The 26,012-nt window shown below is 49.6% G+C and overlaps 1 protein-coding gene across 1 annotated transcript; it reads right to left on the bottom strand.

The window, feature by feature from the left end:
* Window positions 1–546: 546 nt before the first annotated feature.
* Window positions 547–25,870, bottom strand: DGAT2 (diacylglycerol O-acyltransferase 2). The gene is made up of 8 exons (XM_057417403.1): window positions 25,718–25,870; window positions 17,531–17,650; window positions 16,429–16,536; window positions 15,540–15,610; window positions 7,261–7,465; window positions 3,671–3,845; window positions 2,655–2,857; window positions 547–1,885 (listed from the first exon to the last, which is right to left on the bottom strand). The coding sequence occupies exons 1-8, from the start codon at window positions 25,755–25,757 to the stop codon at window positions 1,731–1,733; spliced, it is 1,077 nt and encodes a 358-aa protein (XP_057273386.1). The 5' UTR covers window positions 25,758–25,870; the 3' UTR covers window positions 547–1,730.
* Between the last annotated feature and the right edge of the window lie 142 nt (window positions 25,871–26,012).

Genomic DNA, 26,012 nt, shown 5'->3' with positions numbered 1-26,012 from the left:
AACCCCATCCATAAGCCACAGCTATTGGCTTATCCTGCCCTGGGTGCCCCACGGAGGAACAGGGCAGATCAACAAGAGCCTGCTTTTGGACAGACCAATTTTCTCCCCCTAAAACCCAAGGCACATCTATAATAGCAGCCTTCCAGTATGTGAAGGGGGCCTATAAGGATGCTGAAGAGGGACTCTTCATTAGGATCTGTAGTGACAGGACAAGGGGTGATGGGTTCAAACTGAAACAGGGGAAGTTTAGATTGGATCTAAGGAAGAAGTTCTTTACTGTGAGGGTGCTGAGGCACTGGAATGGGTTGCCCAAGGAAGCTGTGAATGCTCCATCCCTGGCAGTGTTCAAGGCCAGGTTGGACAGAGCCTTGGGTGCCATGGTTTAGTGTGAGATGTCCCTGCCCACGGCAGGGGGCTGGAACTGGATGATCTTAAGGTCCTTTCCAACCCAAACCATTCTATGATTCTATAAGCACACAGACAATTGCTCTAACGTGAACCCAGCCCCACCCCAGTGCACCCCAAAAAAAGACCATAGCAGCCCCCTGGTTTTGCCCAAGTTTATTTCTATAAATTTGTACAAAAAAACCCAATACTCTGCAATATAATAATCTATCAAATATGACAGATGAACATTTGTCTTTAGAGAGGCAAGACTCCAGGAATGTGAAGTACCATCCTCTTGCTTGGAAGAAAGGCACATTTTGGAGCTCAACCAACCATTGGAAAGGCAGGTCAGACATGCAAGTAGTGCAATGTTTCAGGTTTACACACAAACACGTTGTACTCTGAAGAGATCTCACTACAGGCAGCGTTAACAACCAGGTAAACATCTGATAAAACACTTGTAAAAGTCACTCGCTGTCGATCCTACACGAGGCAAGGCTACTTACTCCTTTACATTCACTGGACAGAATAGTTAAAAGCCATCTTTGGGCAGAAGTTACTCTTAGCTTTCCCCAAATGCTTTTGGGATACAAAACTACTTACCCCTATGGGTTTGCAACACCATTGCACCATCCCACTGCTCCCATAGAACTTGCCTTTGGAGTCTTGTGGCTGTGAAGCAGTCCCCTATTTCCAGCTATGTGCAAGCAGCATAGGGACAGACCTGCTTCTAGCCTGACATTCAAAGTACAAGTGGGGAAGATGAAGCCACCAAAGTATCTACCACATAATGAAGGTCCATTGGACTCATACCCTTTGGTTTCCCTGCACCATCCGTGGTAGGTGCCACAGCAGGCACCTTCTGCTTGTGCTGTCAGAAAGGGTTTATCCAAAAGCAGAAATACCATTGTGCAACAGAAGCACATCTCAGCATCACCCTTGTGCAACACGCCTGTAATACTGCTGGTCAAGTCAACCAGATGGATTCTACTCTCCCAAAATAGCCTGTGCTAGTGGGGACAGTAGCTGTGGGAATGCTTCTAAACCCATTGCTGGCAATCCAACAGCGTTGTAGAGCAGATGGCAATGGCAATCATTCCCCCTATCCAAATCCTCACAGCAATGGGGAGTTGTGCTTTTGTCTCTGGATAGAAAGATGTTGGTAATGGGGTTTATCTAAAGTAAAGCCTTTCTTTATTTTTAAAGTGGTCTAGCAATACTTTAAACACTTTCTTGGAAAGACACATACACCCACACATGCTTTCAAGTACACGATGACAGCTTGGATTCCTGGAGAAGATGGGTTGATTCCGAGAGAGGGAGGTGATGCTCAACCAGTCCCTTCAGTTCACTTCCAAGACCTCAGTCTCTGGCAGGCCAAATTTGCTCTTGTACTTGTCAAAGAGTTTGATCAGGGAGTCCACATACATGCTGTGGTAGAAGTCCACTTCCTTCTGGGTTGGATTGCAGATTTTGGGGATGGTGATGGGCTCTCCAACTGATAAAGAAAGGGAAAGAGCCATGTGTTAGGTTGAATGCTCCTGTACAACCTGGAGGTTTGTCCTATGGCCACAGCTATGGTGGTTCAGCACGTCCACAGCTGGCCATTACAGGAGATGTTTGCCTGGTTCCTGGTTTTGCTAGGCTCCGAAGCACAATTGCACCACCACCACCACCACCCTCATCACATCTGCAGCGATGCCCAAATCCATTTCAGCTACAAAGCAGAGCCTCTGCTGTGTAAAGGCTTGGGAAGTCCTACTTTCTTCTGCTTACAGTGACAAATCCCTCCTCAGTTAACAGGAACCAAGACCACAAGCTGCACTTCTTGTGCATTCCCCCGTACCCACCACATAAACCAACCAGCTCTTTTCTCTTTCCCACAAAGCCTTGCTGCTTCGGGTTGGAAGACTCAAAGGCAAGTTATAGCTGACTCTTAAAGCCAACCCAAAGTATCACAGTGCCAGTCCTAGGAGGGAGAAGCAGACAGCTTCTGGCTTTAGCTAGCCAAGAGCAGAGAAGGTGGCAGCTGCAGCATCTTTTCCTCCCCAAAAGAGCTTGCTTATAAAGCTGTCTGGCAATAGAGCATGATAGAAGGCTTGTAGCCTCTGCAAACTCTTCTAGCTCACTCTCAGCTGTGCTGCAAGGCTTTATATACAAGGGAAAATAGAGTTTTACAGTCAAGACTCAAGCTAGAGCAGGGGTATGGCATAAAGTATGCCACTACCTAAAGAAGAACGCATAGCACATTTATACCAAGAGCTTACCAACAGTGGTGATGGGCTTGGAGTAAGGTAACAACCCCCACGTGTTGGAAGAGAAGAGACCACGGCCATGGAAGATGCATGGAGCAAAACCGATGTGCTTCTGGAACTTCTTCTGAACCCATCTTCCCCAGGAGCCCTCCTCGAAGATCACTTGCTTGTACACTTCGTTCTCCCCGAAGGAGTAGACAGGAACCAGGTCCGCACTAGAAGATGGAAAGATGTTAAGACCATACACCCCTGGTCTGTGGTCAGTACAGCAGCACCTCACTGACTCATGGGTGCTCTTTCAAACTGCAGGTTCTATTGGCCAGAGCTTTGTTTGCAGCACAAGGCACTGACATAAGTCAGACTTGATGCGATACAAGGCACACAGAAGAACTGAACTGGCGATGGGCACACAAAACACTTCCCAGTCAGATATTGATTATCATAGAATATCATGGGAAATGGTGGAGTTACCATCCCTGGAAGTGGTCAAAAACTCATGTAGACTAGGCCCTCAGTGACATGGGTTAGTGGTGGCCTTGGCAGTGCTGGGGAATGGTTGGACTTTGTGATCTTAAGCATCTCTCCCAACCTGACTGATCCTATGGTTCTATAGGATGGTTTGTGTTGGAAGGGACCTTAAAGCTCATCCAGTTCCAACCCCCTGCCACAGTCAGGGACATCTTCCACTAGACCACACTGCTCAAAACCATGCTTCCCTATATTCTCATGTCTGATTTTTGATGGACATCCCATTTCAGACACATGGGATCTCGGGAGCTGCATCAGCGATGTCCCATGCAGGTTACAGTCACCTTGCTCTGGAAGCCTTCTGCTGTCTTAGGCATCTTCCTACCCAGTCCCTTGCTCACGAGCCAGAGGACAGACTCATGTCTGGTGCTCTGGGCATATATCCACACAGCACAGCAAGTGCAGAAAGGAGCATCCATCCAAGACACCAGCTGCTTTAGGGGATAAAACCACCTTCCACATGCTACCAGCACTGCTCTAGCACTGCGGTTGCCTCTTACCCGTGCCGTAGGGCCAGTTTGACAAATCCCTTCCTGTTTTTCAGCGTCACCGAGTTCTTCCCTGGGGTGCAGTTCAGGGACTCTGCTGCTCCTCCAACCACGATGATGATGGCATTGCCGCTGCCGTTCTTGGACAGGATGTAGTCTATGCTGTCACGGTTCACAGGACATATACCTGCATAGCCAGAAGAGACAGAAGGGTCAAGACACAACATTAAGATGACCCTGAAGCCGTGTGTGTAGCAAGAGCTTTGTGCCTTGGCGGCGAGTTGTTCAATTCCCTATGGCCATCGAGGGTTGGGTGTGTGATCATGCAACCTGCTCCTCGGCTAAGCAAGCAGTTAATAGACCTGGACAGCACTAGGCTGAGTCAAACTCCAAAAGCAACCCTCTAATAGTTGCCTTAACGCAAGACTTCCGCAAGGATCTTCTGAGCTTAGTGATGCCAAAGGCAATAAATAGGTTTAAGATAATCTCCCTCCAAGTAAACATTGCAGTAAGAGCTGGTTTATGCTTAGGGGGAAGCAGAGCAGTTGTATTTTGATGAGTAAGAGTCTGAATTTGACCAGTTCCTCATCAAAACCAAGTAGTGGAATAGGCTGTTTTTTGACTTTAGTGATACAAAGAGTAAATGGACAAATCTATTATGAGATCATTTGGAAGATGATTCATTTTCTTAGATAACACCAAGCTCCTGCATGACAACAGCAGAATCCTTTGCTGTCCTGGGAAGAAAGAGATGTACAGGACAGAGTGCTCAGTAAATCCATACTCTGAGACAAGCGATTGGGAAGGTCTTTCCCTCTATCCCAGACTGGGATAGGGCTGCACTCCCAGTCACAGCACTGCAGCTTTACAAAGCAGTCCCTACCTTAAAGCACCAATCCCCACTCCACGGTCTTACCATTCAGCCCAGTGAGATACCTTCAATTTCTCTATTGCTCTCAAAGTGCTAAGAAGTTTGATTGTCTCCTCCTAAAACTTGTGTTTTTACCCTACAGTTATTGTCCGAGCTTGCTCATGCCAGGATAACCCAGGAGAAGCGATGCCATCGCCCCCATTCCCATCCACACAACACGCCCGTGTTGAGCGCTTTCAGGTCATTGCACTAGGAAGGGCAGCATTACTCAATTTAATTTGAGCAGCTGATTGTGCACATCTCCTGGCAGTCATCGCTTGAGCCACGAGCTAAATGATGAATGGCCTCCGTGGAATTCCACGGAGCAAGCTGGCAGGCCTTAGTCTGTATCCGAGCATCAAGGTCACCGCCTAATCCCAGCTCCAGGCTTCCCTTGGGACAGATCAGCTGGATTTGAAGATGAAAAGCCCATTTCTTTCAGCACAGCTACACTTCTGACCGTGCTTCCTTCGGAAGGCTCAGCCTGTGCTTGCTGCTCCATAGGACCACCAGAACCCTTTGGACTCCTCCCATTCTCCACACCAAAGCTCACACTGACTGCATAGCATCAGTTTACAGGGCAGCACAGATTTATGCCGAGGCATTTCACACTTGGTAGGAGGAGCTTACTACTGCTCACAGCACTGAAATCCTTCCTCCAGCAAATGCAATGAGACACGGAGCCATTGCTAAGTTATGCTCTTTAGCACATTTACACAGTATATAGGATTTTCTGGCCATCTAATGGCTTAGAGGGTCCCTGCTGCAGCTTTAATCTCTAGCAGGCTACAAAACATTGTCATATGCAGCAGTACTAAGCCAATTCAGTGATCCTAACACATATGACTGCACCAATAGACATATTTCAGTGGTTCATCCATTAAAGAGGATAGAGGAAACTACCAGCACTTCCCAATTGATGTTAAAGCCTTTGCAGTGACATCCTTAAGTTCCAGTATAGGGAAGTGAAGACAAATTGTGACTTTCAGAAAGGTAACTGTGTCCATGAGATCTTGTCTTGCTTCAGTCCTAAGTGCAGAGGAGCCAGAAACTCCCACCGATTCCACTGTAATGCTCAGGAATAGCCAAGCCAGCCCAGCCAGCAATGCTGCTGCTAACAGCTATTCCCACCCTCATTCCAAGAGGAGGGAAGCAGCTCTGGCTGCCTACAAGACTTGGTTTAAGCAGATTGAGCATGGTTTTGTATTTAAATATAGAAAGGCTGATGCTGCAGGGCAACTGAAGCAACACATGGAAGTTCACAGCCAATAGACTGGGAAGCAGATCCCGACTTCTCACATGCTGCTGTCCTGTGGAATTCCCAAGTGATGGGAACTACAGACTTCACACAGCAACTTCAGTGCAGGAAGATGGAAACCAGATGGAGATACTGCCCCTCCTAGGGACAAACACCTTTTCTGCTCTAGAACCAGTCAGTTCCCTTCTAAATGAAGGCAGTAATGTTGGAAACAGTCAAACCTACCAAATCAGAGCCAAGTACAGCCACTCCTATCCCCTCCCTAGCCCAGAGTCAAGATCCAGCCAAAATGTTATAGTAAGATACCTGTTTTAAAGCCATTTATGGGTGAATCTGTTCCAGGAACAGCAAACAGGGCACTGGGGGGTTCAATTCACCATCTAGAAATGTTACTCCCCCATCTCTATGTAACCTATGAGCATCCTCGCTCTGAAAAGGAAGCTCAGGTCATGCAAGAACAGTGTTTCTGGAGGCTGTCAACACTGTTCCCTCTGCTCAGTCCTAACATACAAGCCCTCCATCATTAAAATACTGAAATCCTTTAGAACAGACTATTAAGATCATTCAGCAAACTTGTATCACTGACTAATCCTTGTCATCTATAGGAGTACATTCAGGGAAGAGGCTCTTCTGAACATCAGAAACTATGTAATACCCCAGACTCTTTGCTCCTGATATACATCTAAAGATGTGGTTAGATGAAGAGGGTATTTGTCACCACTATAAGACCCTGATGCATGACAGCTCATGTAGTAGTAAGCCCAGGAGCAGAGCTAGCCACAGTATTTACATTTCAAAGGCAACTTAGAATCATAGAATCACAGAATAGTTAGGGTCGGAAAGGACCTTAAGATCATCTACCAGAACTTCTTAATGATAACCAGGACAACTTGCTTCCACATCGCCATCTTCCACACCACAGATGCCAGATAGCTTTACTCTGCCTTTGGCCAGGAGCATCCTTGAATTAAGAAGGAATGCAGAGGAGCAATGGTCCCCCACAGCCTAAGACAGTCATATCTATTCAGAGCTTCCTCTGGAAGACTATAGGGAAGCAATGTTTGTGATACTACCAGAGTGGTTACATGAGTTTGACAGCTTTTCACTTGAAAGCAGGGAAGAGAGCTTAGAGACAAGTCTCTGTTCCCAAGGAACAAGGGATGGGACAAGAGGAAACGGCCTCAAGCTGCACCAGGGCAGGTTTAGATGGAGCTGAGGAACAATTCCTGCCCCAGAGGGTGCTCAGGCATTGGAACAGGCTGCCCAGGGCAGGGCTGCAGTCACCGGCCCTGCAAGTGCTCACACCCCATGGAGACGAGGCCTCAGTGCCATGGGGCAGTGGTGGCCTTGGCAGTGCTGGGGATGGTTGGACTGGATGAGCTTAAAGGGCTTTCCCAACCTGGTTGATTCTAAGCAGGACCACAGTGCACTTACCACCAGACATGAGGTAATCCCTCAGAATGGGCATCCTGAAGTTCCCAGCCAGGGTAGCAAGGTATGGCCGGATCCCAGGGAATTTCTGGCCAACACCCGTGGCCTCTGTGCTGAAGTTGCAGAAGGCACCTAAGCCCATGATGCCGTGTGGGTGGTACCCAAAGATGTAATTCCTGGTGGTGAGCAGGTTGTGGGTTTTAACCAGCTGGGAAAGAAAAGAGCTCACATGAAGACAGACACTTACAGGTAAGAAGACCTCAGAGGTAATTACAGCTTTAGATAATAGTTCTGTATAATACGTATAATAATAGATAATAAGAGCACAGGCAATAAGAGCTTTAGACCTCATAGAAGCCTTCCAGTATCTGAAGAGGGGCTACAAGGATGCTGGGGAGGGACTCTTCATCAGGGACTGCAGTGATAGGACAGGGGGTGATGGGTTCAAACTGAAACAGGGGAAGGTTAGATTGGCTCTAAGGAAGAAGTTCTTTACTGTGAGGGTGCTGAGGCACTGGAATGGGTTGCCCAGGGAAGTTGTGAATGCTCCATCCCTGGTGGTGTTCAAGGCCAGGTTGGACAGAGCCTTGGGTGCCATGGTTTAGTGTGAGGTGTCCCTGCCCACAGCAAGGGCATTGGAACTGGATGACCTTAAGGTCCTTTCCAACCCGAACTATTCTATGATTCTCTGAATAAGGAAAAGTGGAGATAAAGCCAAATTCCTTAGTTTTTGTTTTTCTTCCCACCAGGAAGAGCAGCCCAAGAGCTGGGATATGAGCTATCCTGGGTTACAGAGGCTGTGGTAAGAGCAGCCACTTAGACTTCAGTCCCCCAAGCAGAGGGAGCAGCATAAACAGGCTGATTTAACCACAAGGCAACTGCCAGCCAAGCAGGAATAAGGGGTTGGGTTGCAGCAGCCTGTGCCCTTTGGTTCCCTATTCCTCCCAAGGGTATTCATCCTCGCAAGCCTCTTCCCCAAACCAACCACGTTCTTCATGGCCCTGTAGCCACAGCTACGCCTCCTTCCAGGCCCTCTCTCTCAATGGCTCTCATCCCAGTACGTGGAAGGAAAAACACCGTAAAAATCAGTGTCCCATAACAAACCTGAGTTTGCTTAACACTTGAAAACAGACCTAACCACTTAATGCTCCTCCTGGGCACCTTCCAAGAGGGAAAGTGTGCTGAAAGGTGGCTTACCACTGGAAACCAGCCCTCCTCTCACAGCAGGTTTTGCTCTGACCTATATGCCAAAGCACCAACAAGACATCTCGAGCAATCCACACAGTGCTTTGATTGCTGCATGGTTCCAGGAACACTGATCATACTGGTTTGGGGTTGTGCAATATTCCTAACCCTTTACTCATCTGTTTCCAAGGCTGTTTTAGCCATGTACAACCCAACCCATGCCTTGGTTCCACTGCTATCAGCGGTTCTTGATGCTGCAAGTAGCAGCACCCCATGCATCAGAGCATCTTCCCCAGCAGCACACACGGATTGCTGCATCACCCTATATAAAGAAGATGGGATCAACTTTAACTTGTTTCACGCTGCAACGGTCCCAGTTTCACTGCCTACAACACCCCAAAAGATTGGGGCAGCACCTACAAGCCCTTACACGGCACTATTGGGATGAGGTGTTAAACAAGCACACCCCATCCCTCAAACCGCACAGGCAAAGGTCAGTCTGTGCGAGCTCCTATAGGAAAAAGTACAGCTTTCCAAGACATCACATCAGCATTACACACCCCCTGTGCTTTGGCAGCAGGCACTTGTTTGACTCCTGTGCTGTTGAATCACGCCGGAGCAGCATGCCCAGAAACCTGATTCCCTCCTCCCCACGGTCCCAACGCTGTCTTTAGCTGTGCTATTGCAGCCAGCAGCTGCAGGACAGACATGACACAGCAGCGGGTTAAGCAAGTTGACTGCCCCATCTTCACCCTTCCCTTGAGGTCTCTTAGAGCTCCAGGAAGCTTGTGTGGATGGATGCCTGTGGTTGCAGTGGCTCTTGAAAGCCCCATGGCTTGTGTCACACCAAGTCATCATTCCTCCCCTTTCCCTTCTTCCCTGATTAATAGTGACTTAGCTTTCACTCCCCACAGTGGGAGGGGTGTTGCTCAGCCAGTTCGGACCACAGCTCACAGGATATAGACTGGAAACCATGCTCCAGGTTGAAGAGAAAGAAGCAGCAATATGGAAGCAACCCCTTCATCTGTCAGCTCGACTCAGTTGTAGGAGAAGCTCAAGGCTTGGTGACTACAAACACATGTATTGGATGGATAAGAAGCAACGACGACTCCTTATAGCTCCTTAGGACTACTGAGATCCAGAGAAGGGTAATGGAGGTGGTGCAGGGCCTGGAGCCCAAGTGTGATGGGGAAGGGCTGAGGGAGCTGGGGGGTTCAGTGTGGAGAAGAGAAGGCTCAGGGGGGACCTGATGGCTGCCTACAAGTGCCTGAGAGGAGGATGGAGCCAGGAGGGGCTGGGCTCTGCTCCCAAGGAACAAGGGATGGGACAAGAGGAAACGGCCTCAAGCTGCACCAGGGCAGGTTTAGATGGAGCTGAGGAACAATTCCTGCCCCAAAGGGTGCTCAGGCATTGGAACAGGCTGCCCAGGGCAGGGCTGCAGGCACCGGCCCTGCGAGGCCTCAGTGCCATGGGGCAGTGGTGGCCTTGGCACTGCTGGGAAAGGGTTGGGCTGGATGGGCTTAAAGGGCTTTTCCAACCTCACTGATCCTATGATTCTCCCGTCAGGACAGGGTGGTGGTTTCCAGGCTCCAAGCCTCATCCCTTTACTTGCCCCAAGCACAGTTGCTTCCAAAGGAACGCGACTGAAGCAGAGGGTTTGTCCTTGTCACTGGAGCACGAGGTGCTCGTGAGCCAAGCTTGGCAGAGCCACATCTCCCTCCTACACAAGACACGCTGTTCTACTACCAGCGCCCTGCTCCAGCCCCTCCACCACGTGCCAGGACACCCAGATCCCAGTGGAGCCCGTTGCTTGCATAACCTGTATGAGCCCAAGCCAAGCTCCAGCCTTATCACTGTGTTTGCTCTCCAAGACCTCCTGTTACGGAGCCACAGGGCTGGTGATGCTCTCCATGCTCCTAAGTAGTGTGGGAGCAAGGCAAGGGGTGGGCAGGGAACCAACTCACTACATACTCCCCTTCTGCCCTCCCATGGATGGGGTATCTGAGCATCACTGGAGACTTGGTGAGCAACAAATAGTGGTTTACAGGGCTGAGAGTCAGCCTGGTGTGCATACACATGTGCTTGTACCCAGTTTATCCTATGTAGGCTGAAACTACCCTCCGCAAGCTGTCCCACAGTAGATGAGTTAACAGAAGTCTTCCTCTAGCCAAGTTGAGCCAGAGCAATTGCAGACTACCAGGCATCAGGCAGGTTTGTACACCAAGGTGTGCAGGTCCTGAATCCCTTCCGACCTGGTATTCTGTGATTCTTAGATCTGCTAATGCATAAGCTCATGGTCAGAGCTGACAACAGCTAAGGCAAAGCCTTTACATCTCCCTCAATGTATTTAGAGGGAGGAATTTCAAGTGCTGTAATAGTTTATGGCTGGTCTCAAGTAAGATGGAAGATTTCCATGGGAAGAAATCACTCTCCACTACTCATAGCATCCCAGACTGGTTTGGGTTGGAAGGGACCTTAAAGCTCCTCCAGCTCCAACCCCTGCCACGGGCAGGGACCCCTTCCACTGGAGCAGCTTGCTCCAAGCCCCTGTGTCCAACCTGGCCTTGAACACTGCCAGGGATGGGGCAGCCACAGCTTCTCTGGGCACCCTATGCCACCCTCACAGCACTCCCCTTGACAAGCACTGAGCTACCTTAGGTTGGTCGAAGGAATTGCTGTAGCTGCCATTTGACAACACCTTTGCAACTGTTCTGAGCCTTCCTTTTGCCTTCAAGGTGTCCTCCAGCCCCAGCTCCTCGAAGCCTCAGTGCTCACCCAATGGTTCAGAAGCAGCACATCCCTGCTGCATCCCAGCTGGATGATTACAGTGCTGGGACCGATGCTGGACCTTCACCCCACTGCCCTAACACGTCTGTTCCCAGCTGCTGGCTGCCACCAAGCCTGTTCCAGTGGGAGCAAAGTCCATCTTTGATCTTGTAATAACGGATTTCTTTTAACAGATATAAACCTGCCAACAGAGGCAATAAAACGGAGCAATGCTGGTAAAACAGCGATACTGAGTGCCACTGTGTCCAAAGAACTGCACTGCCAACTTGATTTGTAGGAACAGGATAAGTAGCACATTCAAGCGTGGAGGAAGGACACTGCTGCTCAGCGCAAGGAGCCAAAGAGCTGGATGGAAGTGAGTGCTCTGTGTGGGTGCTCAGCCTCCCTGCAAACAGAAAGTTGGATCTCATCCTGCAGGATCCAAGCAGTAAGCACATAAACTTGCAAAATTACTGAACAATTGCAATTAGCTGCGTCACACCCAGCTATGGAACAAATTATCTGCAAGGCAGGCCAGGACCTGAAGACCCCTCCGGGCTATCAGTGTTACCACTGTGCTCCATAGAGCCCTAGAATGGTTTGGGGTGGAAAGGACCTTAAAATCATCCAGTTCCAACTCCCTTCCATGGGCAGGGATGCCTTACACTAAACCACATCACTCAAGACTCCAACCTGTTGCCCAAGGCTCCCTCAATCGGGCACAGGAAGCAAAAGCCTCCATTGCCATTCTGTAACTCAGCTACGTTTCCATTCTCTAAGTTATCTACAAGAGCTTCAAGAGAAGCTTGGCCACGAAGGCACAGAGTGCAAGACAAACACTGCACCCAAGCCAGCAGCTTGGAGCAGCCCCTGCTCTAACCATCCCCACACTATTAGTGACATGGCTCAGTGATGGGGTAAAGGTTGGACTTGATGAGCTTAAAGGACTTTTCCAACCCAGCCGATTCTATGACCTCAGCATGAGGCTGAGCTCTTACTTCGCACATCTGAAGTGCTTGACAAAGGTGAGCCAAAGGTCTGCAGCCTTCGCTATCTGAAGTGCTATTGCCTGCAGAGATAAGCAGTGTTCACATGCTCAGGTGATGCTTCTCTACCTAGGAGACCTTTAGATGCCAACATCACACCCGCAGATCAGCAGGGGACCTGGCCTGCCTCTGCGGCAGCCCCATGCAAGAGCTTGGGCTTTATCTGGCACTGCAGCACCAGGATTTAGCTCCCTGGAGGCTTCCTCAGCTGCTTCACGCACTGCTAAGCTTAAAGCACTGTTTGCAAGGCCAACCACTAAGCAGCAGACAAATGTAAGCTGCCAGTGCCCTAAAATAGCTGACCACTGTCAGAGGAGCTGCATGAAGCCCTGTGCCTGTGGATGGCCCGTGCTCAGGCTGAGGAGCTGAGCAACATTCAGGCTGGCTCCCAAATCCACCTGCATTGGCCAGGTTGGATGGGGCTTGGAGCAAGCTGCTCTAGTGGAAGGCATCCCTGCCCATGGCAGGGGGCTGGAGCTGGAGGAGCTTTAAGGCCCCTTCCAGCACAAACCATTCCAGGAGCCTATGAAACCCAGCCACAAGCTCTAGCATATGGCTGAGGTCAGCACTGATAGCATTTCAGTCTGGTCAGACCCAGCCCTCATCCTCAAGACTGACTCACACCAGCCAGGTACGAGAAGGTACAAGGAGTACAGGTAGAGCTCAGCCAGGTACAAACCTGGCCTTCAGATCTGCAGCCACTGAGGACATTAAACCAAGAGGCCTCCCCTCTCAAGTTGATGGTGCTGCAGTCACCTAGTGGGACCTGGGTCCCTATTGCCGGGAATGTGGCCTTAGGGCTTTGGGAATGACATCTGCAAAACTGCTTCCTATTTCTTTCCAGGAAAAGGAGTAACATCTGAGCTAATGTCCTAACACAGGTGGCACCTGTGCTGATATGGATGCGAGCAGCACAGCTCTATACAGTGCTTGAAGAAGCAGAGTTTAGCATTACAAGTGGCACTGGTGAGATTGTCACTGCAGTGATTTGCCCTCACAGTGCCCAGTGGACACAGGGTGAGATGCAGCACATGACTACCTTAAACCATGAGCCAGGGAGACAAACTGAGCCCTAAGCCATTATAGAGACATTTCAGGGCACAGTGAAGGTGAATTTTGCAGACAGGTTTAAACAAGTGATCCTCTCTGGACCAGTCTCCCTATTAACCCGATACAGGCCAATAGCTTATCCAGGTTGTTCCCATGCTCTCAGCAAGTTCACGCCCAAGCCATTCCAGTGGTTGGTACCACTCCTTATAGTGATAATATTAATGGATCAACCTGTAAGATCAGTCCCATGACTGCAAACAACCTCCAGCACCTCCCAGTCCCACAATCCCTATAGCAGCTTTTAACCATGCACTCATACCTGAACCTGGCAGTGCTCAAGGCCAGGTTGGATGAAGCCTTGGGTGAGATGCTTTAGTATGAGGTGTCCCTGCCCATGACAGGGGGTTGGAACTGGATGAGCTTAAGGTCCTTTCCAACCCTAACTCTTCCATGATTCATAGCAGGGGCAGGAGTTATCCATAAGCTGTGAGCCCTCATGTTCAGCCTCTCCATACTATTTACCAGTGGGCTCTCAACCTTGCACAACTCCACCCCCTTAATGACAAAGGAGTTGCAGCCATAAAGGGTTCTCGTGAATGGACTGCATGAAGTAGCAAGTGTTTACCTGAAACCAGCAGAGAATCTGAGCCTATCTGAATAACCCATTTGTTAAACTTCAATATCATCTACAGTGAGCTGACCCCATGGCTGGTACACAGCATGAAGACGGGTTAAGACACCAAAGGAGGGGTGAAACAAGGGGACCAGCCATTACTGGGACCCTCTTGAATCAAGCCCCAAGGAAAAGCTGTCCCATTTTAGCCTTAAACATCAAGGCAGGGCTTGTTGCAATACTGAGGTCTTTGCACCAGAAGACCCCACATTTGAGACCCGGCGTCGACACTAGAGCACGCTCTGTTCTCCATTAGCTATGAGACCACAGCCACTTGCTGCCCGTGCTGCTGTGGAGCATTTTTCCATGTCCACTTGCCAGGAATTACCTGTTAATAGCAGCAAGTTCACCAAGACCATGTTCAGACACCTTGAAGGCTCCAGTGACTTTGCCAAGGAGGAATGCAGTCTATGCCACTTTGGCTTCCTTTTGGAACTGGATTCCCTGCTGCTTTGAGGCAGGACTATCTTAGGGGTGAGTAGCTCATTACAAGCCCATAGCAAAGTCCCTCCCTGTTGCTCAGGCTGAGTAGGACTTGCCAACAGCTTTACATAATAGTCCTTTTGACTGGTGTCCTTCCAAAGGGGATCGAGTTCCCACCTCCCTAAATTTGGACCCTGCTCCCTTCCAAGTCCCTCAGCTCATTCTGCAGTCCTCAGCCCTGTGCTTTGTGTGCAGGGAAAATAAAGAGAGACCTGAGAGCAGCTCCAGTGCCTAAAGGGGCTGCAGAAAAGCTGGAGAGGGGCTTGGGACAAGGGCCTGTAGGGCCAGGCCAAGGGGAATGGCTTGAACCTGCCCGAGGGGAGACTGAGCTGAGCTCTTAGGCAGAAGCTCTTCCCTGGGAGGGTGCTGAGGCGCTGGCACAGGGTGCCCAGAGAAGCTGTGGCTGCCCCATCCCTGGCAGTGTTCAAGGCCAGGTTGGACACAGGGGCTTGGAGCAAGCTGCTCTATGGAAGGGGTCCCTGCCCATAGCAGGGTTGGAGCTGGAGGAGCTTTAAGGTCCCTTCAACCCAAACCAGGCTGGGATTCTGTGATGATGGAAGATGGAGAACTAGAGCTATTCCTGCTGCTGGAAACCCCCTTGCCCCAGGCAGCCAGGCTTCAGAGCTGATTTCCCTGCTCCCTACGAAGCAGTAGGACCCTGTGCGCAGGGCTCCCAGATATTCCTACCCAATACACTGCTGCCCGAGGGTGTAACTGGAAAGCAGACCAGTGCTGAGCTACATTTACAAGAGAGGAACAGAGGTAGGGCCAAACACAGGACTGCTGCAGCACAGCAGCTGGAGAGCTGAACATGGAGCCTCACTGCTCCAGGGCAGCTGGCATCCAGAAGCCTGGTGATAAGGCCATCAGAAGTAGGAGCTCCTACAAGGAATGATGCCATCAGTGGTGATGCGTTTCATAACCACAGCTCCAAGCAGTAGTATAGTAATGGTAAGTAAGCCGTGCCCTGCTCACAGGTTAGGGTTATGGATAGACTAATACAGGTACATCATCTCCACAGGGGTTATTACAAGTCAGCCTCAAACAGTCCCAACACATCGAGTTAAACTGTTACTTACTCTTATTGGAAAATAATCCCTGAAGTACCTCCATATGGCCCAGTTCCTCACCCATTGGGATCTTCTGCCACCTGAAGGGCAAGAGAAGAACGTGTTTTCCAAGCTCTTTCCACATGGGTGCCCACCAAGAAGCCTAAAGGCTGCCAGATTGTCTGCTGTCTCATTAGAGACCTCAACAATTCCATTCCTCTGTGTGGAAAACCTGCATCCTTCATTAAAGTCAGATGGAAACCTCCATGCTCAGGACTTCAGGGAACTACAGATTAAAGGTAACATCCGATTTGATCTGTTGCAGTCATGCAAGGGGTAATTCAAGATAGAAACAGCTTGTTGTTAACCTCAGATTCATTCTTTGGGAAAGGGCAAGATCCTGAGTGATTTTAGTGTCTTGGAGCAGTGGAGATCTGGGCTAAACTGGCTATAAAATGAGTCGCCAACACTTATTGCCATTGGTATAGTGGGTTCTCAAAGCTGGTTTCTATAAGGATAGCTTTGCTTCATTTCCAGCAACACTGCTTCCATAGGGGAGCCACATCCTAATAGCCATGCCCTAAACTGAACCTTGCAAGAGCTGGAGAGGTCAGCAAGACCTTGAGTCTTTATGTAGATCTTTCTGACCTAAAGGAAGAACCTAAACCTTTTAATTACGTTGCTAAAATCCACCTATGGTGTGATATTAGTGAATGTTATCCTGTATTACCCTCAGCATCAGTAAAACCTGCAATCACTGCTTATGCCAAGGGCTGACATTCGTATGCTCCAGCGAATTGTTCTGGTCAGTGATGCAGCCAAGTGCCACTAAGAAGGGAAGTCACTCATCATGAGGAAGTCCATCTCAATGTGACAACAGGGACACTTAAACAGCAAGGATCTAGTGAGCAGTATTTACCTTTCTTTGGCGTGTTCCAGTCAAATACCAGCCAGGCTAAATATAGAGCAGCAATGGCCCAGCAATCTGTGCACAGTATGTACATGAGGATTAAAGTGCAAGCAATACCTGCATAGGTCCAAGAAAGAGAAGAAAACAAGGCTGCATCAGGCTTTGGTCTGCATTTATACCCCTTGCCTCTTGACCCTTCTATACCACAGTCTTACTCTCAACCTGATGTCATTAATCCCTAATCAAATCGGATTTAGCTGAAAACCCCTTATGGAGGGCTGAGGCAGCTTCCTGTAAAGCTTTGAAGTACCCCAGCCTCCCCTTCATGGTATCTCCAGGTCTGTATTCTATAATAAAGAATGGGATGGGTTGGAAGGGACCTTAAAGCTCATCCAGTTCCAACCCCGTGCCTTGTCCTGTCCCTACCTCCGGGTTAGAGCAGCTGCTTCCAAGGGCAAGAGCATCAGGGTTTCTTTGTGACCCACACCAAGGGGGTTTCTTCCACAGCTATTCAAATCCTCCACACGTTACAGCAGCCATCCCACCAGGGTGCCAGAGATCCCAACCACAGTTGGGTGGGATCCCACGTGTTGATTTTAGCACAAACTAACTTGGGAAGGAACAGCAAGACTTGACTGACTGCAACCAGCATCTTCCTCCAGTTTAATTGTCAACACTGTGGAGCAGAGCAGCCTGAGGCTTCAGATAACACAAGCTCCCAGAGACCAACAGTCTTTATTGTTTCACTGGGTTAACAAATACTTCTTGGAAGGGGACAAAGCCATGAGAAAGGCATGGCTGCCATCAGTTGCATCAGCTGCTTCTAAGCAATCTCTCCTCTGTGGACATTCCCATGAGTGAGTCAAGTAAGAGATTTGCAACTGCTTTAGTCCTATTTGTATGGTAGACACAGACTGAGCTAAACATCAGGGGGTCCTTCCTATGTTTGTCTAGAGCCACATCAAGTCACTAAGTGCCAAAACATCAGTGTCCTTTACAATATCCCCACACCCCCCCAGGAATTAATGCTTATATCAAACACTTTGACTCAATTCCATCCAGAATTAAGGCAAAAATAAAGCTTTGCTTTAGGCCACAAGGTGTTGCTTACCCATGACAAGGAAAGTGAGGACCCATTGCAGCACAGAGATGATCTGGAGTTGTTTCTCCACTTTAGATTTCGATAGCCAGAACAAGTCCTGCAGGGCTGAAAGGATGCTCGATCCTGTGCCTAAGGGAAAGAAATGAAGTTACTGAGCAAAGAGAACCAACAGTTGCCTTTCAGATAGGAGATCTGAAATCAACGCTCACACAGTTTGCTTTTAGGCTTGTCGGAGGCTAATATTTCCCATGGAGTTCCGGCATCCTGGAAAGGGAAGGACTGCCATCCACAAGCATCCTGTTTTCTGGATGCCAGAGGGAATTACTGGGTAGCATCGTTCCCACCTAAGCAAGCCTGTAGTTACTTGACCATAGACGTGCAGAGCCATTAGCACATCATCCTAACAGCCGCCTCCACTTCCAAGTGCCAGTCCTTGGAAGTAAAGAGGGAAACCCATGATTTCACCATGAGATAAAGATCAGCAGCCCCAAAGCACAGGCGAGCTGTTGCTCATCCACCCTTGGCCAGGCCTGTTGCACAACTCCCATGTACGTGCTCGAGCGCTGTACTCCAGCTTTACCCAGAACAGTTAAAGGGCTGGTTGAGCAACACCTCAACCCATGACCCCAAGGATCCACCTCTCCAAGGGTAAGGAAAACTACCAGTGGTTCTAAACCAGCATGTGAGGAAGGTAGAAGCTGAGATCCACTCTTTTAGAAGCTTAAGCTAATGAAGTGGGAAGAAAACCAAGTAAAAATGAAGGGATAGACCTGATTTCTATATGGAACCACCCACTGCAGTCAGGATTTGCCTGTATGCTCAACAACCTCCAGAAAGCAGCACTTGCAAATGGGTTTCCCTTCACTCCGTTATTTTACGAGCACCCTAATAACTGGCTAAAACACAAACCAAGCTGCTGCCCTATGATCAAACCAGGAGGTGTTCACGTATTTCCTTGTCTGTTGAAGGATCGGCCTGTTATTAGAAGGGGTGTGAAGCTGCTAAGTAGATATTATATCAAATGGGTTCAGTCCTTGGTGGTGTCGGCAAGACACGGCACTGCTAGTGGGGATACCATAGCAAGTGCTCACTCTGAGTCAAGTGAAAACGATGGCAAAGAGCTTTTGCTGTAGATATAGAAAGTACTGGAGGTTTTGGTAGTTTCTACAAAGCAACGTTCACTGCTGCATCCTTTAGACACACGAAGCATCTCCCCACTCTTTGCTAACTGTTGCCCTTGGTGATAGTTGAGGCGATAGCATTCATGTACTGCAGAGCTGCTGTGATAGTTCTGCAGCCCCTTTTAAATGCCATTTACTGTTAAACCTTCACAAGTTCCTACAGTGACAGCTGCATCCCTCCTTGCTGGTAAAGGACATCAACAGGAAGCCACAGAGGAGGCTGCAGCCTTAATCTAGAGCCAGCCCACACAGCTCAGACCCTGCACTGTGCTTAGTCTACATTGAACGCACAGTCCTAGCAATGGGTTGGGTGTTAGCTACCCCAAAGCAGAGCAAGTTTTGGTCAAGGATATGTCATTGCAACTGCCAGGAAACCGCAACCTTCAGCACTGAGAGTCTGAAGCAGAGTTGAAGAGTGAATCCAGCAAGTATCTCTTCCATTTGAGACGAGACAGGAGAATGCATTGAGTTAAACCATCACCGTACACTGACTGCAGCACTAGAGCAGGAAGATTCAGAAGTCCCACACTGCAGCTCTTGGGCAGTAAATCCCCAGACTGGGGCAAGCGATGAACTCCATCCCATTCCTTACAGAGTCAGAATCACCCTTACAGGGTTAGGAAAATTCCATCATTCCTGCTGAGAGACAGCCAAGAGACATCTTCCATTGCTGTCCCAAAACCCAGCTTACAGAATTGCACAGGACAGACCTCATACGGTCTGAGGACTCCTAAGATACTAGCTTAAAGGAAGCTTTTAGCGATGTTGGTGTCTATGTCTATATGTCCATGCCTTCAAAACAAGCCAAAAGTCATAGAGCCAATTTGTGATCCATAATAAAAGCCTACCCCCATGTAATTTATCCTTCCTGGACCTACATACACTACCAAAACATCTTTTGGCTGATGAATCCAGCATTGCAGCCTCGGATCTCCTAACTCCCTATCCTCCTCCCCCACAAAGAACAACTGTTCATCCCTCCCTGCGTTTGTACTTCAGCATTTCCTAGATGCTTTAGCACATTGTAGGCATTGCTAGCCCCACAAATAGACTGGCATTGGGTAGCAGGAGTCAACCTGGCAGCTTGTTTCCTGAACCACATGAAAGCTCTTTGTGCTGACATTCAACTCCTGCAGGCAGGAGGAAGGCTCAGGCCTGGCAGACAAGGCAGAGCAGGCAGCTAAACACCTGCCCTTGGACAAGTGGTGTCCTGGGTCAGTTATGTGCTGAAAGCAAAAGCATCCTTCATAGATCAAGATTCTCCAGCACCAAAGCCAATAGTTACCATGGGCTGGGCATTAGCATTTAATTGCCAGTTAAGGACAGAAAGTAGTCAAGGGGCAATGGAAAGGGGCAGAGGTGTCACCCACAAGTGCATCTGCCTGTGCATAATGTGCCCCTGCACCAACAAGCTGCCCACTCCAGGTGGATCCAGTGCATATAGACTGGGAAGCTACAGATTTTAGTGCTGAAACAGCCATTTCCAGCCTTTCCTGAGCTTCGTGTTTAACAGCACTTTGTGATAGAACCCTCCCCTTGCAAGCCCTGCCTCCTTTCTCCTTCAGCTGAAGCAGGTAGGAGGCATTTTTGGGAAGACCCTCCATGCTCTGCAGAAGCAGACGGGTTTCTGGTGACACAGAGCAGAAGAGCTTTGATACCCCTCAGAAATATGGGGGTTTGGGGCTCATCCACAGCAGAATAACCCAACAGTGACACTTGGGTTCAGATCTCTAAAGAAAACCCTTCAAGCTCACCTGTGGGCCCGCACCAAGCATCATTCACACATTTAAAGCCCAAAGGAGAATTAAGCACAGGAAATGCATTAGCCTAATGATCAAGTTTAATAAGGCCCATTAGGCATGGCTGTGATTACCTTTGAGGCAGAAGGATACCATGTACCCCAGCCTTTGGTATCCATTTGTATCAGTGTTTTCCCAAGGAAATAACTTAAATCTTGAAGAAACACAAACCTCAATCTTCTACTGCTCAAGGCATTTGCTTACCCCATGCTGGCCTCACAGGGAACCTGTTCTAGAACTGCACAGCCCAGATGTTTGAGGTCACAGCCTTGGCAATCCATTGGGGTAAATACTCCATTTGTGTCAGTGCTCAAGGCCAGGTTGGACACAGGGGCTTGGAGCAAGCTGCTCTAGTGGAAGGGGTCCCTGCCCGTGGCAAGGGGTTGGAACTGGATGAGCTTTAAGGCCCCTCCCAACCCAAACCAGTCTGGGATTCTATGCTTACACAGTAGAGATCTTAGCAACAGCTTTGCTGGTCTCAGATGTGATCCTGAGACCCTCAACTCCCACTGCACACTCTGAAGCATCAGTGGTGATGCTCCACGCACTAACCCATGCCTGGCTCTCAAGGATGCTACTTGTCAGCACAACCACAGGAGTGACTTCTCCAGGAGACCTCACGGCTGCCCAGCGATAGGAGCCATGTGCAAGCCTCTCAAGGAAGCTCACCAAGATGACCCAGCTCTTCCCAGTAGTGAGCCAGTGATGGGCTCACTCTACTTCTATCATCCAATTCCAGCCATCATCAGATGCAGAAGATGCTACCAAGGAGATACTGGAGTCAATGAAGGGCTTCACCAGGCTTTAGACTCATGCCTGCAACACACACTGTGCTGGAACAGCATGTGGTTCAGATGAAGTACTCAGCTGCTGTGATTTATCAAGGCACAGAGGCAGAACCAATGGCCACAGGAGTGGAAGTAAACAGAAAACCCAATTGACAGCATTTAATTAAGCATCAGCCAAATAAATTAGCTGAGGGGGCAGAACAAGTGTTACAGACAGTTAAGATACACTGAAAGCTTGTTAAAGCCAAGCTTCATGGGCCACCTTTTCAAGGCCACCAGTACATTAATTCCTGGCCCAGAATGATACTGCACCACACAGCTTATTCAGAGGAAAAGCTAATGAGATCCTCCAAAGCAGAAGGTTGAAATGGGCATTTTGAGCCTCATATTTGGCAGAGAAGCTGACACTGGAGGCATAACAAAGCTGGATTAGATACAGACCAACACTAGCATCCTTGTGAGGGCCCAGCCTCCCATGCAAGAGCAGGAGTCTGTGTGACAAGCTGCTACATCCAATGTGACACATGTAAAACCCCCTTGAGCAGCAGCACTTATTCTGTGCCTTGGGTTTAACCAGATGCCTCAGCACAAGCTCTCTTCACTTCCAGTTTTGTTGCTAGTGGTAAGAGATAATGACTCTTATGTGGGAGAATGACAGATTACCAATGTGGGGCATGGCTCTCCTGCCCTGTTTGCTTACACAGCAGTTTGCTCATGCCCCAGGAGGCTACTACTCAGTGATCCCACCTTATCTGTAGTGAAGAATGCCTCCAACTGGAGGTCAACAACACAGTTAACAGGGATATGTGACAACAACATCCATTTCAGCCCCTGTAGGGAGAAGCTGGGATTGCGCGTAGCGAGTAAACAGATTCAACATGACGTTTATCTCATGTTGGGTCAGCATTTACTCACAGCACTGAACTTGACCTTTGGACTCAGTCACCAGCAGGTTAAAGTGATGTAACCATGAGTCTAGACCAGCCAGCAGTTTAGATTAAGTCAACAAGGCTGAATAGTGCTCGACATGAGGAAGGGAAGCATCCTACAGCATCCTAGAGAGGCAGGTAGGAGCTCTGAAAGAAGGGTGCAGTCATGAGCAAGTCCAGACCTCTACCTCCTATGTGGTTTTGTCTAGCTGTCACTACAGCTGGAACTGACGTTCTGCTCCCAAAACCAGAGCACCCAAATCCGCCCTCAAAGCAGAAGTGAGGTGTGCCAAGCATCAGGTACAGCGCAAGAGTAGCTACGAGGTAAAGTTAAGCAAATTCATCTTCCTCACCCCAAACTTTGTAAGAATAGAAAAGATATTTCAGCAAAGGAGAAACCTTCAATGCTCTGGCCACACTAATAGACCCATAGATTAGAATCATAGAATGGTTTGGGTTGGAAGGGACTTTCAAAGCTCATCTCTTCCAACCCCCAGCCTGGCCTTGAAGGGATGGGGCATCCACCACCTCTCCAGGCAACCTGTGCCAGTGTTTTACCACCCTCATTGTAAAGGATTTCTTCCTTCCCAGCCTGAATCTCCCTATTTTAGTGTAAACCCATCACCCCTCACCCTATCACAACAAGCACTGCTAAAAAGTCTCTCCCCATCTTTCTTATAGGCCCCTTTTAAGAACTGAAAGGCCACAATAAGGTCTCCCTGGAGCCTCCAGGCTGAACAACCCCAACTCTCTCAGACTGGCTCCATAGGAGGATGTAGTATCCTTCCTCAGGACAGTGAAGCACCTTCCCACTGCTCTGCCAAACACAAGAAGAGCGCCTGGACAGCCCGTGGCCAAAGTGGGTCAGGTCAGGATGAGGAGATGACAACCCCTCCTACCCAAAGGATCTCGAAGCTTCATCCAGCCTGAGGCACTGGTCCAAGGTCTGCTCTGAATTTGCAGTCCTGGGTTGGTGGCCAAGAAAGCTCCCCCTGCACACACACACACACACACACAGAGAGGGATAAAGAGGGGCAGATGCCTCCACCTGGGTTATTTTTAACTAGGAGCAGACTTGGAGCCAAATTTACAAGCCCTGGGACAAATCCAGATGCTAGGAAAGCAAGACCAAAGACACTAAAGGACAGTATGAGCTGGGCAAGCAAGAGTGAAGACACTAAAGGACAGTATGAGCTGGGCAAGCAAGAGCGAAGACACTAAAGGACAGCGTGAGCTGGGCAAGCAAGAGTGAAGACACTAAAGGACAGTATGAGCCATTCACACTCACCCCATTAAAGCCAGCCCTTTGCATAGGCAAGATACTTGGAAAAGACATTGGGGGAGGTAAGAAAACCTAATGGGTTTGTTCTAAATAACCTGTGTAGTAGGGGAAGTTACCTAGCACAGTCAAGCAGCATGTGAGGTCCCATGTGTGAAGCACTGCACCGTGTCATCTCTGCCCATCTTTGACCTATGGGTTCCCACATCATGAGCCCTAAAGCCCAGCCTGAATGTGAGCTCCTCTGGCTTTTGCTTGGACAAGGCAGGTTTGAAGCTGGCCCTGCCCCGTGTCGCCCATGGCAGGCTGCAGAACCAGCAAGAGGTTGCGTTGGAGGATGCTGCAGTCACCAAGGCAACATCTCCATCTCCCTCAGGCAGAAGCACATGAAGAAATGAGTAAGGGAAGCACAAATATCACTCCAGGATGCCCAGGTGGGGCCTCAGAGGAAAACTGACCTGGGGAGAGCTAAGGCAGCTTTCCATCCCTAAGCAGGATTATCTAGAGATGAGGCCAATCACTGTCCCTAAACCACAGCCCATGTTGAATTATGCACATGGCCTAGATCCATCGCTAACACACCAGTGCCAACAAGGTGGCCACTGAGGGCCAGCCCTACGTATTTGATAGGCTTCTTGAATCATTTATTCTCCGTGCTTGGCTTGCAGTTAACTCTCCAGAACAGTTCACATGCTGTTAAGTCAAATGACCTCTCTCAGCTCAAAACATCACTTGTTTTCTGCTAGTTGCATAAGCAAGTTAAGGACCAGATGCGAGCATGGATAAAAACATGTTGATCTTTTCCCTTACTTGGTTCACAACTGACCCCACAGGTCCATCTCTAATATTAGTGCTAATATCTAATGAATCAGTGCATGTCTAATACCTGAGATATGAGCACCAACAGCTCTACACACCTGGGCAGAACACAGCGTGAAAGCAAGAGCTCAGGGGTTAATTCACCACTTCAGGTCCTCTCAGCTCTGCTAATGACTCGCTTGTTCAAGAGCCATTTCACAGGTGTCTCCATCCCAGGAGGAATTCACAGCTTCCTTTGTCAAGGCAGAAAGCTTTCAGCAAGACACTGGGAGCAATCACTGCAGAGCCCTCCGCAGACCGCAGGGTAAACGATTCAGGCGCATTGTCCCGCAGAGCCCCTGCTATTTGCAAGTCCCAAAGCTTCCCAGAGGAGCTTCAGACTTCTTGAACTTACACAAGAACCCTGGTGATGCTCAAGGCCAGGTTGGACACAGGGGCTTGGAGCAAGCTGCTCTATGGAAGGGGTCCCTGCCCATAGCAGGGGTTGGAACTGGATGAGCTTTAAGGTCCCTTCAGCACAAACCATTCCGTGACCCTGTGCCTGATCCCTGGAGCTGCCTTTACACGCACACAATGGAGCAGTTTGGGCTTTCCCATATTGTATCCCCAAGACCTTTAACCTACAAGTTTCAGCCTGCAGCAGGAAGGGCTCAATATCTCAGCAGCTCTGCCCATGATGGGTGTCAGCCACCGACACCCAACCTGCTCCTCCTGGTGAAGGAAGCGACTTTACCAGGGCATATAGGGCTGTCAATACAAACCCGGCTGTTCCTCTTCACATAAAACCTTCCTTTCACACCGAATCTCCATCTCCCCGTTGTAAATCAACAAGAACCAGCAGTGATTCCTCTCCCCCTCCGCTCCGCTGATGTAGATGAGGGGAAACACGGCATTACAAAAGGCGGCTGCAACACTGAATTTCACATGCACACTACTACTGTTTCCTTCCTGTCTCCACAAGGAGATAAAAGAAAGGCTCATTTTAAAGCAAGTGCCACACGCCCACGCTACACCAAGGTGTAAACGCACTGAAGATAAGCCAGACCCGTTTTGCAACAGCCTCAGGAGAGCGGCTCCGACCTCCCGAGCTCGCTCTAAGAGCTGTAATCCTCACCTTTAAAACAAGCTGCAGCAGCCTCCCCGCCATTGCACATCGCTTTCCCCCCCTCTTAAACACCCATTCCTGCAAGCAGGAAGAAGAGGGACATATATATACATATATATATAATGAAGAGGAGCGTTTTGCTGCTGCTCCCACCCCGCATCTTGTATCGCAGGGACGCGGCTCCCCCGCTGCAGCATCCTCCCTGGATCTGGCCCACCGGGCCCCCCCCCCCCCCCCCCCCCCCCCCCCCCCCCCCCCCCCCCCCCCCCCCCCCCCCCCCCCCCCCCGGCCCGTACCTCGCAGGACCCCGGAGTAGGCAGCGATGATGGTCTTCATTGCGGAGCGGAGGGCTCAGGTCCCGGCCAGGGCCATGTGATGGAAAAGGGGACGCGGCTCCGCAGCACCGGTGCAGCGGCGAGTGGGAGAAGCACCGGCCGCGCATCCCTATATAGCCCCGGGAGGAGGAGGAGGGCGGGCAGGGGCGGGACCAGGCAGGGCTCATGCGTCCCACAACCATAGGGATGGGGAGGGAAGTGTGTGTTGATCTTGGCTTCAGTGCTGCTGCTTGCATGGGATGGGGATTTGGGAGGG

The sequence above is a fragment of the Pezoporus wallicus genome, unplaced genomic scaffold (assembly GCF_028554395.1).
Source record: "Pezoporus wallicus isolate ANWC-B61680 ecotype Strahan unplaced genomic scaffold, APGP_CSIRO_Pwel_v1 contig_13838, whole genome shotgun sequence".
NCBI classification, from domain to species: domain Eukaryota; kingdom Metazoa; phylum Chordata; class Aves; order Psittaciformes; family Psittacidae; genus Pezoporus; species Pezoporus wallicus.
Note: the sequence above shows the minus strand (reverse complement) of the source record. Positions and strands in the feature narration are given on the sequence as shown.

Bases quoted from the DNA above. Each gene is read 5' to 3' on its own strand.
- DGAT2 (XM_057417403.1), bottom strand. From the start codon at position 25,757: ATGAAGACCATCATCGCTGCCTACTCCGGGGTCCTGCGAG. The intron at 16,537-17,530 runs GTAAGCAACACC...GGACCTATGCAG, and splicing joins CCTCACTTTCCTTGTCATGG to GTATTGCTTGCACTTTAATC. The intron at 1,886-2,654 runs GTAAGCTCTTGG...TTTCTTTATCAG, and splicing joins CAAGCCCATCACCACTGTTG to TTGGAGAGCCCATCACCATC.